Consider the following 18,822-nt stretch of genomic DNA (forward strand, 5'->3'; position numbering starts at 1 on the left):
TATTTAATAATGGCCGTTTTCAATTGTTTTTCGATTTTTGTTGAAATGTTACCAATCCATGGTAGTTTTAGGTAAACAGGACACATGTGCCGATGTTTCCGTTTATCAACATTATATTTTAAGATCTGTGCAAGAACTCAGCTAACAGATGTTTCCACATATAAAAGCTATCTTCAAGTTTTGTACACCAAAAAAACTTTTCAAACAAACTAAACATTAAAAATACTGTTTACTCAACACAGTATTAATCACTCAGTGCCACATCAAAATTTTTTAAAGACCAATAAGGTCTGCTTTAATCAAATATACATGCCCAAAGAAAAACTTCAACTCTTCAAGATAGTGGAAAACCCTATATTCTATGTGACTAATAACCATCATTATAGTTAAAACACAAACTGAGAAATACACAATACAAACAGATCATTATGTATTCACTTGAATTCTTCAAAAGACTCACCATGAACAACCGTAATCTTAGTAACTGTGTTGACAGTATGCCTAATGGTGCCATCATCTAGGATCTCCTTTGTTTCAGTTTGAGTAGTCTGAGTATCACCTTGTTTTACTTCTGTGATAATCTCTTCTGGTTCAGTTGACTCTAATTATATAGAAAATGTAGTCCTAGATTAGCTTCATCTTTCAGGTTTGTTTTATGTTCAAAAGTATAAAAAAAGATGATAATTAAAAACTAATTTTTTCAACTTCTTACAGAATTTATTTGTATTAATGAAAACAATGTAACATTAAACACAACTCCACTTTTTTTTGCATATGCATATATGATGACATACAATTTTGAATAAAGATATGTACACATATTTTCCATTTTGTTTCTGAGCAAAAGCAAGAAAAGAGATACCTCCAATCACATACATAAATAAAATACTAAACAGTTTTATTATTAGTTAAATGTATTTACTTAACAGCATCTGTACTCATGGGTATACTGAATTTATTGTAAATGTACCTATGTTAAAAAAATAATAATTTGGTAACTGCCATTTAAAGATGGCTCATACGACTCACTGACACTGAGCTTATTTGACCTAATATCTGTTAAAACTTGAGAATGTTTTTGCTTGAATGCTAATGAGAATGGAAAGTAGTTTGAATCAAGATACCTCAAGTTGTTCATATATCTTCAGTCAATTTCCTGTTATGACAGGTTGAGTTTACATTTTTATCCTTACTCGTGGCAATTGCTAATTTAAATATATACTCACTGAACACTGTATATTACAGTTAATTTTATATACACAAATATCACTATATTACACAGTCAATAATTAAGATATTTACCTCAGCTGAAAATATTGAGATCTTTCAACCTTACCTTGGTCAACTTTGGGTTCTTCTTTCAGCTCAACATCTGGAAACTTATTGTCAAAGATTTCTTCAGATATGGTTGGTTCTTGTATTTCTTGTTTGTCGGACTCTGTGTATACCACAAAAGAAAAAAGTTAACTTATACGGATAAATATTTTTCATATTAGTGCATTTTGCTAATTATGAACAACCAAGGAGGATATCTGCTGGCGATGAACTTAGACATATAGTCCTACAAAAGTCACTGAATACCAAACAATAACTTCTTTCAGAAGAACTACAGATATTGAACCCCTAAAGACTACAAAATTATTTGTTCCTTACACATACACACTATTATTCACTGCTGTGCTTTTAATAATTACATATATTAATTTTTAATGCACATATTCTTATTATATGTTGTATGTATGTATATCTACATATAGATAGTCACACATATACATATGCTGAAAAATCACTTTTTAGAGTATAAGATAACAAAAACAGTTTCTTCAGAATATATGATGATGCAGTTTGTAACAAATACAAATGAGCAATAACAAATGAGCTATCATATTCTTACACTGGTAATTTTTCAGCACAATAATCTCATGTGCCTGGCAGGTTTCAATACAAAAACCATAAAAGCTAAAGGCAAAGATAATGGTTGATTTCATATGTTCACATTTGTGAACATATAGTGTGATTAGTATTAGATGAGAGATTGACCTATTCTGGGAAAGCATATACTGGCCTTACAATGTAGAAAAAAAGCAAAGTAAGAAAATAGCTTAACATCTTTAAGGGTTGAATTTGGACTGACTCTGTATATTCTGAAGTCCTTCTAACTAACCTTAACACATAAACATTTAATTTTATTTAACTATGGTTTCCTTTTATTATTTTAAAACTAAATCAATCAATACTCATTTTATAAAATGTTAAAACATACATGTACTGTGGTAATTTGTTAATTATGGCTTCCTTTAATACTTTCACAACTGACTCAATCAATATAAATTATGTGAAATGCTAACATTTACAAAAGCTGTAGTACCATCCATACAATATGTATGTACAGAGGGGTACTGTCAATTGTAAGCAGAAAAAAGGGGGGAGGGGGTAAGGCAATTAGCATATATATGCACATAAGCCTTCAGACTGCCTTTTTTCATGTTATATAAATGTCACACTTTCTAAGAACAAATGGTTCTTTATGTAAAATGAAACCTCTGGTCATGAGTTAAATCAGTGGCCTTTTGTTAACTATCCTTTTCAATTTTGGGAGTACTTTTTAATTCAGTATTTTTATTTGCTCCTAATCATTAGGTGCTTTTGGTTCAGTGGAGTACTAGATGATGATCTCAGAAGTCGCACTGGTAGGCACTAACCATTCATGTGGAGAAAAGCTACCTCATAGAAGGTAGAATAGAGTTACTTTACAGATGTTACTAGTTGTCTTCTTTCTGTATACTATTCTTCTGATCCCACATCTTTTGCTTTCCCTAGCTAAACCATAAGGTACTTTGTTTTCCAGCAGTCTCAATCTCTCTCTAAATGTCGAAGATGACCTTCCATGATTGTTGCTTTCACCATACTAGTGCAGAGGATAAACCTGCCAGGAGAGTGGTGCTGGATTTGATAAATGAGTTTCTTCAGCAAGATCATCAGCTTCCTCGTTTAGCTTTACTCCTGCAAGGCTGATACATACAACTGGGTCTTACCATGGAGATGCTTTGCTCTCTGCCATTCATCAACCAACCACTGAATTTTATGAGATACTGCCTGTGAGTCAGTTGAAAATGTTATGTTGGTGATGCTGTATATTTGCTTTCAGTATTCTGAGATCTTGCTTTATAGCTTCCAGCTCCATCTTTGTGCTGCTTGTGGGAAGCTTGAATACTCCAAGAACCTTATGCAGAATGTTGTTGCTCCATTAAACAATGAATGCCCAAACCACTCTCTTGCTACCTTTGATGCAGGAGTCATACGTGGCCATGATGACAAATGACTGTCCACCATGGTCTTTAAATATGTGCTAAGAAACTTTTTCTGTCCAACCCCTATATTTTCTTTCTTGGCTGATTTTTACAGATTCCAGCGATGCGAGATGTTTATTCCATATGAGGGAATTTGAGGTCTAATAGTGACAAAATGTCTCATTGATGGCTATATAGCACTTGTTCACTCAAGTTTAGATGCTTTTATTAATTCTGTTTCCTGTTGTTTTTTAGCAATGTATTATTTTCTTACTTCTAAACACAAATTTAGTGTTTTACAACCCAAAGCAACTTTTAAAAGCACAATAAAAACATTTTTTATCCATTTTGAAATTTGTAATTATTTGGCCTTTTAGTATACCATTGATGTGTATGTACACATGAGGGATGTTGTCATTGGTTACATTAGTAGATAAGGGGGAAAGGCCCGGCATGGCCAGGTGGGTAAGACGCTCGATTCGCAATCTGCGGGTCGCGGGTTCGCGCCCCCATCCCACCAAACATGCTCGCCCTTTTAGCCGTGGGGGCGTTATAATGTGATGGTCAATCCCACTATTCGTTGGTAAAAGAGTAGCCCAAGAGTTGGTGGTGGGTGGTGATGACTAGCAGCCTTCTCTCTAGTCTTACACTGCTAAATTAGGGGATGGTTGGCGTCAGGAAGGGCATCCGGCCCTAAAAACCCTGCCAAAACCGAAAATAGTGACCCCATATAGATACGGGAAAAAGCTATGGAAGAAGTAGATAAGGGGGAAAAGAATTCACAATATTTTTGCATACTTAATTATATGGATGGTACCTCGCACTATTTTCATGATGTGATGCTTTTTACTATTTTTAAGAAAGAATCTTGTGATTAGCTCCTTGTATAAGGACTTAGCCATTTTGAATAACCTTTTAACCACCATATAACCACAAAACTATGTGTACCATAATTTTTAATGTAGTAAGTATATCCTCACAAAAAATCAGATTTTTTAAATTAAGTATTTTTACTAAAGATCATTTGTGAATTTATGGAATCATACTCTGACTCAAACTCTAACTAATCTAATTAGAGCAAAGTTAAGATTAAAAATACTTTTTCTATCTGACAGTTTTTAAATTTCATCTGCATAACCTTTAGGACCTCTTACATAAATATTGAAAGTTTTTTTCAGTAAAGCTTTATGTTTTATCTGTTATTTTCTTTACCTTAACACTATACAGGCTGTCCATTTTACAGACCTTGTAACCAACATAAAAAAAATTAAATAAATCTAAGTTACTTTTTTCTTTTTGGAATAAACTGCAGATTTTAAGAGGAAATTACAAATATTTTTCCTAAACAGCCTCGGGCTGTAACAGTTTACATATGTTTTTATTTAGTTTTATTGCTCTTTGAAGTGTCAAGTACTAAATGTGCTTAAAAAAGCTATAAACACTCAGTGAGAAAATGGATTAAGTTATGATAAAACAAAGTATTGAATTACATAAAGCAGGTGCAGCTTGCACGTATACCTTGCTAAGAATTTTTCTTATTAAATTTTTTTCATTTATTCTCTTATCTAACTTAATAAGTTTCTAATTTTTACATTTTAGTTAACTTTTATAACAATAGATAAAAAAACATACATAAAAAAACAAGAAATTTAGTACTTATGTGGGTCTTGTACTTTTTTGTCATTGAAGTCTCAATAAAAATTAACCTTAATTTTTGGTAAGATTGCTGTTGGTACTTTACTGAATTTTTATTTATTTCAAATATTTAATTAGAAATACAAAATAATAACATGCACAAAGAAAAGAATGTCCTACAACTATTATAATTTAACTAGCTTTGTGATTAAGCTACAAATTCATTACAATGTTTCCCTTACTTGGTTGAAGTGAACTCAGCGATAGCAACTTCAACTTTGTGGGCTGAATAATTCAAAAACTGTTATGAGAATGAGCTATTTAATCATGTAATTCAGTAAATTAAAATCTCTTTCTCTTGGTTATAAATAATGTGTTGCAAATGCCAGAAAGAACTAGTGACATATTTTTGAAAGACAGTATGTGAGAGGAAAGTGTGGTATGAGGGTTTGACTTTCTGGTTTATATTTCTGTAAATCAATATGACTGGAGGCTATCAAATTAGATTATGTCTTTGAAATACCTATACTATAAGTCTGTAATAAAACCCAGAAGCTCAAATAGGGGTGGAAAGAATATCTAAATTGAGTAAATCGAAAGGAACAAGTGTCACGTGATATACAGAAGTGAAGATTGAGATTTTATTTGAATATATCCTTTTGAATTTAAAACTTACATGGTGTTAAAATCTAATTCATTAACATTTTGATGTCAAGTTCACAGATACACACTGATAATAAAGTAGTTTAATTAAATTTTGAACGTAACACTGTAAAAGGATGTGCTATGTGGACTTTTACCTACCTGTGTCCAGAGGGTTAACGTGAAAAAAAGGATGTATTTCCAGTGGTTTTTAGGACTACATTTCTATTGTTTACATCAACAATTATGTTACTTTTTAGGCTTTCACAGTGTGTGCACACAGTGGATCCAGAACTATTTTACACAGTTGAATTATATTACTCTTGCAGTAATTTGTCTACTGGTGTCTCTATGACCCTGTGGTGTTTACACATATTTCCCTTTGTTTTTGTTTCTCATTACTTCAATATGATCATTTATTAAACAACAAAACTTCATACGAAACTTAAAAATAGAAAGAAAAAGAAATTACAGAAGCTTTTTAACATAAAACATGTACGAGGGAACAGAGACCCAACCATGTTGAGCGAATTTTGAATTTATGAAGTGCACACAGTTGGGTATGTATAATGACAACAACATGAACTAAACTAAAATTAGTAAATTATCTGTCTGACATTTGCAAACACATTACATAGAACACTCTCATTTCAAAATGCATTTATCCAAGTGGTTATGAAATACACATCAACTAAAGCTAACTGTTCCAATTAAATTGTCATAGATTCAAAAGTTACAGCAAAATATTGGCAACTCAAACAATTCTTGTGTAAACATACTCAAGCTACCAGGTAAGAAAGCTTTTAAACAATTCTGATCAGTAACCAAGCTACTTCTTTAAATATACTCATGCTATTAGGTATGAAAACTTTCTAACAATTCTGATCAGTAACCAAGCTACATCTATAAATATACTCATGCTACTAGGTATGAAAACTTTCTAACAATTCTGATCAGTAACCAAGCTACTTCTTTAAATATACTCATGCTACTAGGTATGAAAACTTTCTAACAATTCTGATCACTAACCAAGCTACTTTTATAAATATACTCATGCTACTAGGTATGAAAACTTTCTAACAATTCTGATCACTAACCAAGCTACTTTTATAAATATACTCATGCTACTAGGTATGAAAACTTTCTAACAATTCTGATCACTAACCAAGCTACTTTAATGTGCATATGTGTGTGGAGGCAGATATAATTAACACGATAATAATATATTTACACAAATACCAAATTTGTCACCAAACAATACACTCAGTTGCAATTTACATGATGCAAAAAATCTTGAACATATAGTAAATATATTTACTTTCTCAATACTACAATGTTCCAGCACTCACAAATTATAAACATGCACATATTCACAAATGACACTATACTAAAGAATACCTTCTGTTGCTGGTCCACCTGATGATGAGAGTTTTATCACACTCACAGCTTCTTCTAAATGAGGATGGATTCTCTCTTCTGGTTCTTCGGTAAGAGAGCTGTCAGAGCCAAAAGCTCTTGTATCAGGAATAGTTTTTTCTAAAAGAGACACTGGCTCAGACACAGGTTTCACTTGAGATATTTCTACAACTTCTTCTTCAAACTTTTGTTTGCCAACTTCTGGATTTTCTACAATAGTCTCAGTTTCAGCTACAGTCTTGACATTTGTTTCAAGTGGTATTTCTAATTTTTCAAAACTTTGCTTTTCTACTTCTGATGCTTCTATTCCAGGTGCAGGCTCATCAATCCATAAATTGTAATAAAACCTGTTATACCACCTACACACGCAGAATCATTAGAATTAGAAAAGTCACAAGTTAATTTTGTGGTTGAATCAGAACTTTTTGATGAGAAACTAAAAATGGAAGACCAGACAAGTAAAGATTTAGAAGAACCAAAACTAAAACCTACATGGATTGATGAGCTCGCACCTGGAATAGAAGCATCAGAAGTAGAAAAGCAAAGTTTTGAAAAATTAGAAATACCACTTGAAACAAATGTCAAGACTGTAGCTGAAACTGAGACTATTGTAGAAAATCCAGAAGTTGGCAAACAAGTTAATTTTGTGGTTGAATCAGAACTTTTTGATGAGAAACTAAAAATGGAAGACCAGACAAGTAAAGATTTAGAAGAACCAAAACTAAAACCTACCTTCTTGCTTTTCCACTTTCTCAAACTTTTGTTCTTCTGTTTCTGACCTTTGTGTAATAAGCTCAGGGTAAGACATATGTTTCACGTCCTCAGGTTTTTCTAAATTGAAGTCTTCAAGTTCCTGTTTTTCAACTTCTCTTACATCTGCAAAAATGTCAGGTTCAGTTATATCATTAACTTCTTTTAATTCTTCGATTTCTGGTCTTCCTACACAAAAATCAGTTTCAGAAACAACTTCCTCTTTCCCTGACATTTCTACTTCAACAAACTTCTGCTCTTCCATTTCTGTTTTGTTGTGGTAGAGTTTAGGGTCAGGTTTTATTTCTTCTGTGCTTCCTAACTCTTTTATGTTTTGATTTTCAACTTCTGTTTGGATCAGATCAGTTTTTTTATCAGTTACTTCAAAATTTTCAAGTTCCTCCTCCTTTACCATTGTTTTCTCCACAACAGTTGTAGGTACTGTCATAGGTATAATTTTTGGTTCTTTTATTACCTCAGTTTCTTTCTCTGGTTCTGCTTCCACAACAAACTCTGGCTTAACCTTTTGTATGATTTCAGTTTCTACTTCTTTTTGAATTTCTTTAAGAATCTCTCTTTCTACCGAATCATTTCTTGTATCTACATCAGGTTCAACAATGGGGTCTTCAAGCCTTTGATCTTTTACTTCAAAATATTCAGTGACAGATTCAGGTGTAAGTACATGTTCAACTCTAGATGCATCTGGTGGAAGTAATTCTTCAGATTTCTGCTCTTTAATTTCTTGGCACTCTATAAGACCTTTAGATTCAACTGTTGATTTAGTATCTGATATACCTTTTTGATCTTTTACTTCAAAATATTCAGTGACAGATTCAGGTGTAAGTACATGTTCAACTCTAGATGCATCTGGTGGAAGTAATTCTTCAGATTTCTGCTCTTTAATTTCTTGGCACTCTATAAGACCTTTAGATTCAACTGTTGATTTAGTATCTGATATACCTAAATTTTCATATTTGTGTTCTTCTGTTTCAGATCTATCTAAAACACACTCAGGTTCAAACATAGATATGTCTGATGGTATTTCTAGTTCTTGAAACTTTTCTTCTTTTTCTTCTACAGGAGGGTCTGATTCAGTTCCAGGTATGACTTTTGAATCTATCATAAGCGATTCTACTGGCTTTTCTAGTTTTTCCCATTTTTGGTCAATTTCAAATTTTTCCTCAGTATTTTCATATTCAAGCATTGAACTATCTTCTTTCAGCTGTTCTTCTGGTTTTTCTAACTCTTCAAAAGGTGAGAGTTCTTCTTCTCCAAGTTCTTCTTCAAGATTTTCAAGTTTTTCCCATTTCTTTTCTTCTGTTTCGTCTCTTTCAGGAACAGTTTCAAAAATACCTCCTTGTTTACCTTTCTCTTCTTGCTCTACAGATGTTTCTGAAGCTTCAAAGTTTTGTTCTCCAGAAGATTGTAACTTAATTGCAGAATCAGCATCTTTTAACCATTCTAAAGGCTTTTCTAACTCTCAAAAGATGACAGTTCATCTTCACTGTCAATATCACCTTCCAACTTTGTCAAATCTTCCTGTTTCTCTGTCTTTGTTTCTGATGGTTCTAATGCAGACACTTGTTCAAAACTGAGTTTCATGTTTTCTTCCACTTTTTCAGTTTCCTCTAGAGAAGTCAATTTCACAGATAGCTCAATATTTACCTCTTTTTGAGGTACATGCTGTAGTTGGCAAACTAGGAATTGAAAAGTGCCATTGATAGTGTGTTGAAAACTCCAACAGCATTTAAAAGGTTAGTTTTCTCCTATCTTTAATAAACTAAGCATTTCAGATGGTAATGAAAGGCTATTGCTGCTACATAGAAAGCACTAAATCTGCCCTCATTCTCAAGCAAAAGTAGACACATGTTGAAACAGTGTCCGAACAAAAACTTATATTCAGCAAGCAAATACTGCAAGCACCAGAATACTCTTCAAAAACATGCAACATTCATCAAAACATGCAGAATAAAAATAGGTATAAAGAGTTTAAAAAATAAAATTCATGCATACATAATTAACACCAAGAATATAATAAGTTATAGACTATGATTATTGAAAGAAAATATAACTTAAAAAAAAAATTAAAATAAACCAATACTAATCACACACAGTGGTAAGCCATGGAAAACTTTTTAGTCATGTGCAGGTGTTAATATACTGGAAAAAATAAAATGCCTAAAATGTTAAGATTTTTGAGATGCAATACGAAATAAAAGAAATATTTTGATATGACATTCATATGCATATAATCATCAAATGAATATGCTAAAAATCAAATATTAAACATACTTTCAAACTTATTATCAATTTCATTCAAATAGAATGCTTAGAAGATATTTTAGATTAAAAATGCACTGTTGGTTTATAACAATCATCATCTTACACTAAGCAATACATAATTTTTTTTATCTCAAACAAATATTGCTTAATTTGATATACAGTGACATGAAAGGATTTACTATTTGAGAGTCCTCTGAGTTAATATGAAACACATGCAACTGTTTTGTCAGGTTACATATATATGTTATAGATTTCTTTTCTTTCTCACCAAAGGTAAAATCAAAAAATAAATGTGTGATTTAGAGGCCTAATGCTTTCCTTGATTGGCCATACCCTCTGCTGTGGACAGCAGTTTCACATTATTGAAAGACCTAATTAGCATAGGTTAAGTTATTGGTGATTAAAAAGGACTAAAAAACCCCATTAACATTAAATACAGTTAACCATTATAAGAGGCCTAACTGTATTTCCTTGGTTTTTCTAGCTCAAGCTGGGCTGATGAGCCTTGAATAGGTTAAACTGCAGTCTACAGCAGAGAGCACGGCTAACCAAAGAAAGCATTAAGCCTCTACATCACAGATTATCTTTTTATTTTACCTTTGGTGAGAAAGAAATCTGTATCATATATAAGTAATCATTAAATACCTGGTCTGATAAATAATATGGAATAATGCTTTAGGTACAAGCTCTAACATTATTCAAATACCTAAATTATTTTAGATTACTTTAGTGGTGACTGAAAAGGACTTAAAAACCCCATTAATGCTTTGTCAGATATTCTCTTTGTATTACTTGTACCTCATATTATCCTGCATTTGTCAAAAACCTAGAACTATAAAGGAAAAACACAGGTTATAAAGATAGATATTACACTTAACATTAGAAACAAACAGTAACAAATGTAGTAGATATAAAGAGGTTGAGTATGTTATACTAAAATGATTTGGGAATCTCATCATGTCATTACAGTCCATGTTGCCATTTATGGTCATGCTCTGTCTGATGGCCTTGCATCTTGACAACACCTCTGTACACAGCTTCCCTTGCAAAAGTTTCAGTTGTAAAGCTGTCAGGTCAACAGCACACCAAATCCCTCCTTGTTTTCCATAATCCAACTAGTTTATGAGGACAATAGTTTACCAGAGACCATTTCAACAGTTCAATCACACAGAAATTCCTAAGCACTACATCTGGTAACCTTACCAATATGTCTTTGTAAGAAATAGTATGAACACCCAATTCATTCTCTAGCTGCTTGAGGTATGCAATGGGAGAATGGTTATCAAAGAAGCAGTTTCTGTATACATGGTGAACATTTGCCACTGAAGTTTGTATTCTTGGATCCTCACCTGTTACAAAATACCATACTTTGCTTACCATTGGTAGGGTACATTTTGTTGTAGATCTCTTTCTGGATGGTCCTGGTGCCCAAAGCTAATTCCTTTGTTTTCCAATGCAATTAAATATAATGGATATCCCCTTATTGGAAATTATAAATTCTTAATCTGCGCTCATGTTTATGATCTGAGTGTATGAATATGTTGCATTGGAAATAGCTGTTGCATATCCTTTCTAAAAGCAACCAATTTTTGGTGGCATCATACTACCCATAAAACAATGTCAAATGTAGTTCTAATAGATTCTATTCCACAACGACATTATATCGGCTGTGAGACTCACATGACTTGCTGATTTGCATATCCAAAATCACTTTAATGTAACATACTCGCATTTTGTATTAGTTATAGTAATAAAAAATAAATAAAATAACTCAATGTTACATTTTAAGCTTTATTAGTAAGTTATAAGTCAAACTGAGAACACCGATTTCAGGCATCAGTTTATAAATCAGCAGAGACTCCTTAATACAGAAGCATTGTTCATCTGTGCTAATGCTAGATCTTTAGTTAAGTCTAACATACTCACACATGCCATAGGTGAATATGATGTACTTGCCAATTCATGTTTGTTTAAGATCTTGCCTAGGGCCAATGATGAATAAAGCTGCCATGTTAAGGAGTCTCTACGGATTTATGATCTGAGGCTTGGGATCAATGTGGAAAAAATAGAATCCCATCCCAAACTTTATGAGTCTTGATTATAGATGAATGAAGAAATATCATAAATGAGATACATAACATATTATTTAAACAGTCACAGTGTTTGGTAAATTGATAATTAATACAAAGTTTGTCCATATATAATGCTTCTGACATAGTACAGGGGTACATATTGCATATTACTATACATATCTAGTTTAAAATAATATTCACTTTTGCTAGTGATAAATTATCAGTAAACACAAAGTTGCTAAATCTCTTTTGATATATTCTAATAAAACACCTAATTTAAGACAAAAAAGGGATTTAATTGAAATTGTTAGAAAAGTGGTAAAAATATCAAGCACATATTTGACAAAAATCAATATTAAAAAATTTGCAAAACTGCAACTCAACTCAGAAAACAGATTTCACATATGCATGTAGCAGCTGACTGAAGAACTGAATTAGATTAAACACCTACCTTCTTCTGGTTTCTTTTCTACTGTACTAGGCAATTGTATTTCATGGTCAGAATCAGATTCACTGCTGGTTTCCTCAGCAGATTCTGCCTCCTGTGGGGATTTAGATCATGAAAATCTTTGTCATTACAATTTATCTTAACTAGTTTAAGACCCGCTAAAACAGATAATAATTACTGACCACTTACACACTAAACCCAGAATCAAACTTACTTGTAAAGCTTCACAAGGGCTATCTCCATATAGCAATCCCAAATTTTGAACTGATAAACTAGAGGAAAGGCAGCTATTTAACAATACCCTTCAACTACTTGACCATCAGCATACCAACATCCCCAAATTACAGTTCAGGAACATTAACTACTAGGCTATACCCAGCCCACACAATAAATCTCTCAAGACTTAATAGGTCAAAATATGTAATAAAAATTTCAAGCTTTTGCTGAAACAAAGACTAAACTAAATAATCAAAAATAAAAAGAGAGGGGAATAGAAGTTAACATTTTCCTAAACTGAATATGTATTTCCAATAGATACCTCCACTCACAAAATAGTTTTCTTGATTAGTACTGCCGTCTATCAGTGAAAATTTTCAACATTCGCCACTAGCCTTCCACCTCCAGCTTCTGCATATCCATATGTAAATGATTAAGCAGCAGCTCTCCACAAATAGGAGTTCGACACAAGCCCTATCGTAACCAGTGTCCTCTCCACATTTGCACTCATTAATCACTTCGAGATTGGTCAGAAGACCTACACCACATAACCACTGGAAGTGGAGGCTGGGTGGAAAATGTGAGAGAAGGTACGTATCTATCGGAAATACACTTACAGTTTAGGAAAATGTTAACTTCTGATAAGATATTTTACCTCCTCTCACAAAATAGCTAGAATCTCACACTGAACTGATGGAGGGCCAGTGAAAAAATGATCACTCTCTTTAGGAAGCACCCAAAGAGAGATCATGAGGTGTGGAATTAAAAAAGAAAATATCACACTTCAATGGGAGACCACACCACATCTGATCCAGGTATACTCTTCACTCTTTTATGACTGTGTCACAAACATAAAAAGGCAGAAAAACATAAAGGAATTCAATAATACATATTACAGATTAATGGGATCCCTAGATGTGGAGTAGCTAGGGTATAACAGACCATTGTGGTAATTCAATCACATCCAACACCTGGCAGAATCTTGAATTGTACAGCAGTTCCGTGGTAGGCAGAGAATCACCTACCTCTTCACCTCGAAACAGAAATTGGTAGGGAAGACAAGCATGTATTTCCAACCCAACCAATACCTTATCCACTAAGAACCGACATCCAGTGGATGGTAGGAAGGAGAAAAGCTTTGGTGAAATGACATCTGTGGTCCAAAACCTGGCAGCATTGGGTATGGTTCTTCCAGGCTGTGGTAGGAGGAGTACACCTGGCTGTACATAAGTGGGAATACATGTGCTGTGTCCAGCTACAATGAACACTAGATCCTTCGGGAACCAACATTCAGTAGACAGTAGGAAGAGGGACCACAAACTGGAGGTACATCTCAGTCCACAGTAGGAGAAGGGATACTGGCCCGAACACATGTGAGGACTTACTGAGCTTGACCATCTCCAACCAACACCTGATCCTCGGGGAACCACATCCAGAGGATGGTAGGTAGGAAGAACATCTCAACCTGAGGAGCAAACTACATTCTAATCATGACCAGGCCATCTCCAGCCAACACAAGACCCACTGATGGTAAGAAAGAGGAATGCCGCAGTGGGAAAAAAGCAACTTATCAGATACATATATCCATTAATAGGGCATTGTGCTACAGCCAAAACCTGGCAGTATCTGTAATTGTAGATCAGGCCCATAGTAGGAAGTGCTATACGCCATTGACACCCGTAGAATGCCACTGCCAAACTCTCAACTGAGTGGTATGATGCATCACTCAGGAGGACAGGCTTCCATGGACCACCACCCTAGTGGCTAGGAACTTGTAAGTGGCAAGGACTCCCATACTCCAATAGAAGAAAGAAGAATAAAACTCATTGGAGAATCTGGAGGACTACATCACTGAAGACAGTGCAACAAGTGACTGTGATACCCTATTTTGAAATGGAGAGCTATCACGTCAATGGAGTCGATCAACCGACACCCGGTGGCATCTGGAATTGTATGTCAGGCACAGTAGGAAAAGTCTCAACTCCATGGAGCATCAGAAATGGACAGCAATCTCAGTCTGCTTTATTTATGTGTGTCCATGAGTGTATGGTCTGGAATGAACATACTTAGGAAGCAAAAAGACCATCAGAGAGAACTACTAGCAATCCTATAGAATACCCCATCTCTAAAGTGTGTGTAACCTAAACCTGTGATATAACTGTTTCGGCATAGATGACAACTGAACGGAGACACATAACCAACATCTGACAGCGTCTGGAATTGTTCATCAGGTCTGCAGTAGGAAGACTTACAATTGACATCGAGCATGGTCACAGGATGGACAGTGCAGATTTAAAAAAAAAAGTGTACCTGGTCAGGTACCACTCACCACACAGTGGGATTCACAATATACTAGCAAAAAGGCCCCTGTAAATAAAGGAATAACATAAACATAGTAGAGAAAACTAAGTCTGTAGTACAAAGAAAAACGTTGACAAATTTGCAAGCAAAAACAAGCATGTCTGTACAGTACTACTGCCAATTGAGAAGTGATTAATAAGTGCAAATGTGAAGAGGGGGCTAATTACGATAGGGGTTGTGTCACGCTCTTACTGGTGGAGAGCTGCTGCATAATCATTTACATGTGGATATGCAGAAGTGGAAAGTAGAAGGCTTGTGGTGAGCATTAAAAATTTGTGCCAGTAAAGGGCAGTACTACTTGAGAAAAGCTATTTTGTGAGAGGGAGGTAAGATATCGTATTGGAATAGCCCTTTCTGTTGCAAAATATCACAAAAAGTGTGCCATCTTATCACATATAAGAATCCACAAACACAAAGGTCAGTGGAAAAAGTGTCCATATGATGAAGGCAACAATGCACAACATAATAAAAAATTATCTCTATCTGGAAATTAGGCAATCAGGGTATGGGTTCACCAAGATAAGACTTCCAATCATGTCTAGAATTCAACTGTCACATACAGCAAACTGCTGGAGGATTAAAGAGGTATTCTATATGAAAACATACTGGCCCAGTTGCCTGATACAGAACCTATAGATGTCTATGTGATTGGACAGTTGAAATGGGAGCTGTGAAACAGTCATTCTTGTAAGCTAAATAGCTTATTGGAAGCATGTGGGGAGGAGTAGTGTGCTTTGAGCATGACAGCCTTATGATGATGTATTTTGCAATGGAAGCTAAGCTACTGAAATATTCAAGAAGCACATTCCTCAGACAGAGCATGACCACTTGGTCTGTGATGACGTGATGAGGCCCTAAAATTATTTTAGTGTAACACACACTATCTCGGTAGAAAGTCTGGTTATTATAATTGACTATGTCCATTATTTCATATTAGACATTTTGATTACAGAATGATTAGGAGTTATTAGCATTTGTATTTACATGTATATGACTTAAGCTAATGTTATTTTTTTTATAACATTTATAAAATGCTTTCCTTAGAACCACTGCCAATCAGGCTTAAAAGAGTAAGAATTATGCTAAAGGATAACTATCTGTTAATTTATTAGAATCAACCTCTATTACAGCACTACCTGCAGATCAAGCTTCTCTTCTCTTCTGTAAACAATGCCAGATTGTGTAATAACTATGAGTGGGTATTACTATTCAGCCAGTTATCTCTAAAAAGCTACAAAACCATAAGCCAGCACAAAAAACATTTGCTTCTGCTGAAGGTACTGGTAAGGGGGGAGGCCTGCTTTGTGGGGGCTATACCAATATGTGCCTACCTTGTAGCCTCCACTTCCAACAGAAATGCTTAATATTAAAGCTAATTCACTTCCTAAGTACTACAGTATATGTGCCCACAAGATGTAGCATACAGCCTTCCCTCATCAAGAAGAAGCTGATGCCACACTGGTCTCTGCACAATTACAAACATCAGTGAACTATATTATACGGTTTCAGCATATAAAACGTACACTCATACAGAATATGTTGCAGTTTATAAGGTCAATAATGAGTTTATCAAGAAATGAAAAAGTCTTTAAAGGAAGTCATTATGATTTCCACATAAACTGTAAAATTTACTTTAGAAAGATTTTACAACAGTAATATGAATTATGCATACTGGTTTCCAATAATTTTCCTTAACTTTAGAAGCAAAAAAAGATGAAATAATTAAACTACTGCCCAAATTCAGATTTATGAATTTATTAAATGATAAAAAAGTTTTAATTTGGTTAGCTTTAGTAAATATTATATTCTTCCTATGAGCTATGCTATGAATAGTAAAAAAAAAAAAGATTAATTAATACACAGTTTATAGGTCAAATCATTGTTTACAGAAGATGTAAAAATTGTAAAAACAACAACAAAAAGATTGCATCTAAAAAGAACACAAGAACATAAAAAAATATTCAGTTTAATGAAATACACATACTTTCATTATGTCCAGTTCATCATAAGACACATTAAAAGAAATATCTTGTTGTAGTGAGGTATCTCGTGAGGAACCAAGTTCATCTTTCAAGGTATCAAATCCTAAATGGACAAACAATTAACTGTATCAGTGCATAGTGAAGATAAATTAATGCAGTTTCTCCATACTGATTCATTTGAAATTTATATCTTACATAACAACCAATCTAATTTTTTGCAGAACAATAGAAACCAGTAAAGAAACTGTCTAATGATACTGTAAACATTACAGAACTTATAGACAATTACTTTTAAAATTGACAAAAACATGAAAGGAAAACAGAAAGCTACAAGTGTATATAAAACATGTAGTTACTGAAAAATGAAGTAGCTTCAAATGTTGCTGAAATATAACTAAATTAATATTAACAGACTTTAAAGTACATACTACTGTTATCATTATTGTACACTGAGTTGCCAGAAGTTTGATGATTTTACAAATACTAAAACACAATTAACTTCAAATGCTAAGTTATTTTACTGCAATGTCACCTGTACTAAAAAATATAAATGTCCTACATCATATCCCATCACCTACATATACCCTACAAAAATATATTGCCTATACCTACAAATCAATTAAAAATGACTTTTCAACTTCATCACATGCTAATCAATATACCAGCTTACAAAGTACTGACATAAGAAGGTTGACGATACATTATGAACAAGTGCACTAAGAATTGAAACATGTATCTGCTTTTGCACATTGAATTACCTACACACATTATCAGAAATATATACAAGTAGCAGTTATAACCCAGATATGGAAAAATGTTTAATCTCTTTCACTAATTCATTGTTTAAGTTAATTACTGGTAGTTTCCTCAAAATTTTCTGGAGAAAGTTATGATTTACAGAAACTTGTACAATGTTTGTTTTTAAGACAACTTTTTGGACAAGTATATTAACATAATTTTAACATCCTTTCTCTTCCCAGAAATTGGTAAAGAAAGAAACCAAGTGTTTTGAGAATTAACATAATTTACAAAAAACAAATCTGTATAATTATCTTTTGTTGGTTATATTTGTAACTGATTTGATGTAATATTATGATTTTGAGTTCTTCTCTAGAGATTTATTTCAACACAAGACAACAAAAACCAAACAAAGAAAACTAAATGCAAATATTTACCTGACTGGTCAAGATGTGCTTTAGCAACTGCCTTCTCTACATCATCAGTAATAACTTCTACATTAAACATGCACTTATTAACAATGTCCTCTCTACTGATTTTTCTCAGTGCCTTCTCCAGGTTATTGCCTTCAGAAAACAGAACATCAAGTTAAAAAAAAGGAATTTAGAATCTAAATTTCATACAAATATTTATTTACACTTTTTTTTATCTTAAAATGAATTTCCATCACTGTGCTTCAGTTAACTCATCCACATGTATAAAATAAAGTTTTATTACTTTACTTTGTAAATAAATAAAATAAATAAATAAATAAATCTTTATAAATCACTTGGTGAGATCATGTACCATGAAATGTTTCTAAAGCATTTAATTCAATAAAATGGGTATTTTTAATACGATAATGAAAAGGCACTTCATTATCTTTAAGAATATTAAATTAAAATACTCTAATAAAGTTTTCATGAAAATAATAAAACTGTTTTAGTCACGTTTAGAAAAAAATAGTACTAAGTGAGAAAATGTAGCCAAAGTTACTATATATTTCATAC

At 33.3% G+C, this 18,822-nt stretch overlaps 1 protein-coding gene across 1 annotated transcript in view; it reads right to left on the reverse strand.

Moving 5' to 3' along the window:
- The window catches only part of LOC106458236 (ankyrin-3-like), a 217,974-nt gene that overhangs the window by 20,745 nt on the left and 178,407 nt on the right, over positions 1-18,822 (reverse strand). Inside the window, 5 exon segments of the mRNA XM_013917714.2 lie at positions 461-601; positions 1,337-1,438; positions 12,540-12,630; positions 17,098-17,198; positions 18,271-18,399. Coding sequence (XP_013773168.2) covers positions 461-601; positions 1,337-1,438; positions 12,540-12,630; positions 17,098-17,198; positions 18,271-18,399 — 564 coding nt within the window.

Source organism: Limulus polyphemus, unplaced genomic scaffold (assembly GCF_000517525.1).
Source record: "Limulus polyphemus unplaced genomic scaffold, Limulus_polyphemus-2.1.2 Scaffold433, whole genome shotgun sequence".
Classification (NCBI taxonomy): domain Eukaryota; kingdom Metazoa; phylum Arthropoda; class Merostomata; order Xiphosura; family Limulidae; genus Limulus; species Limulus polyphemus.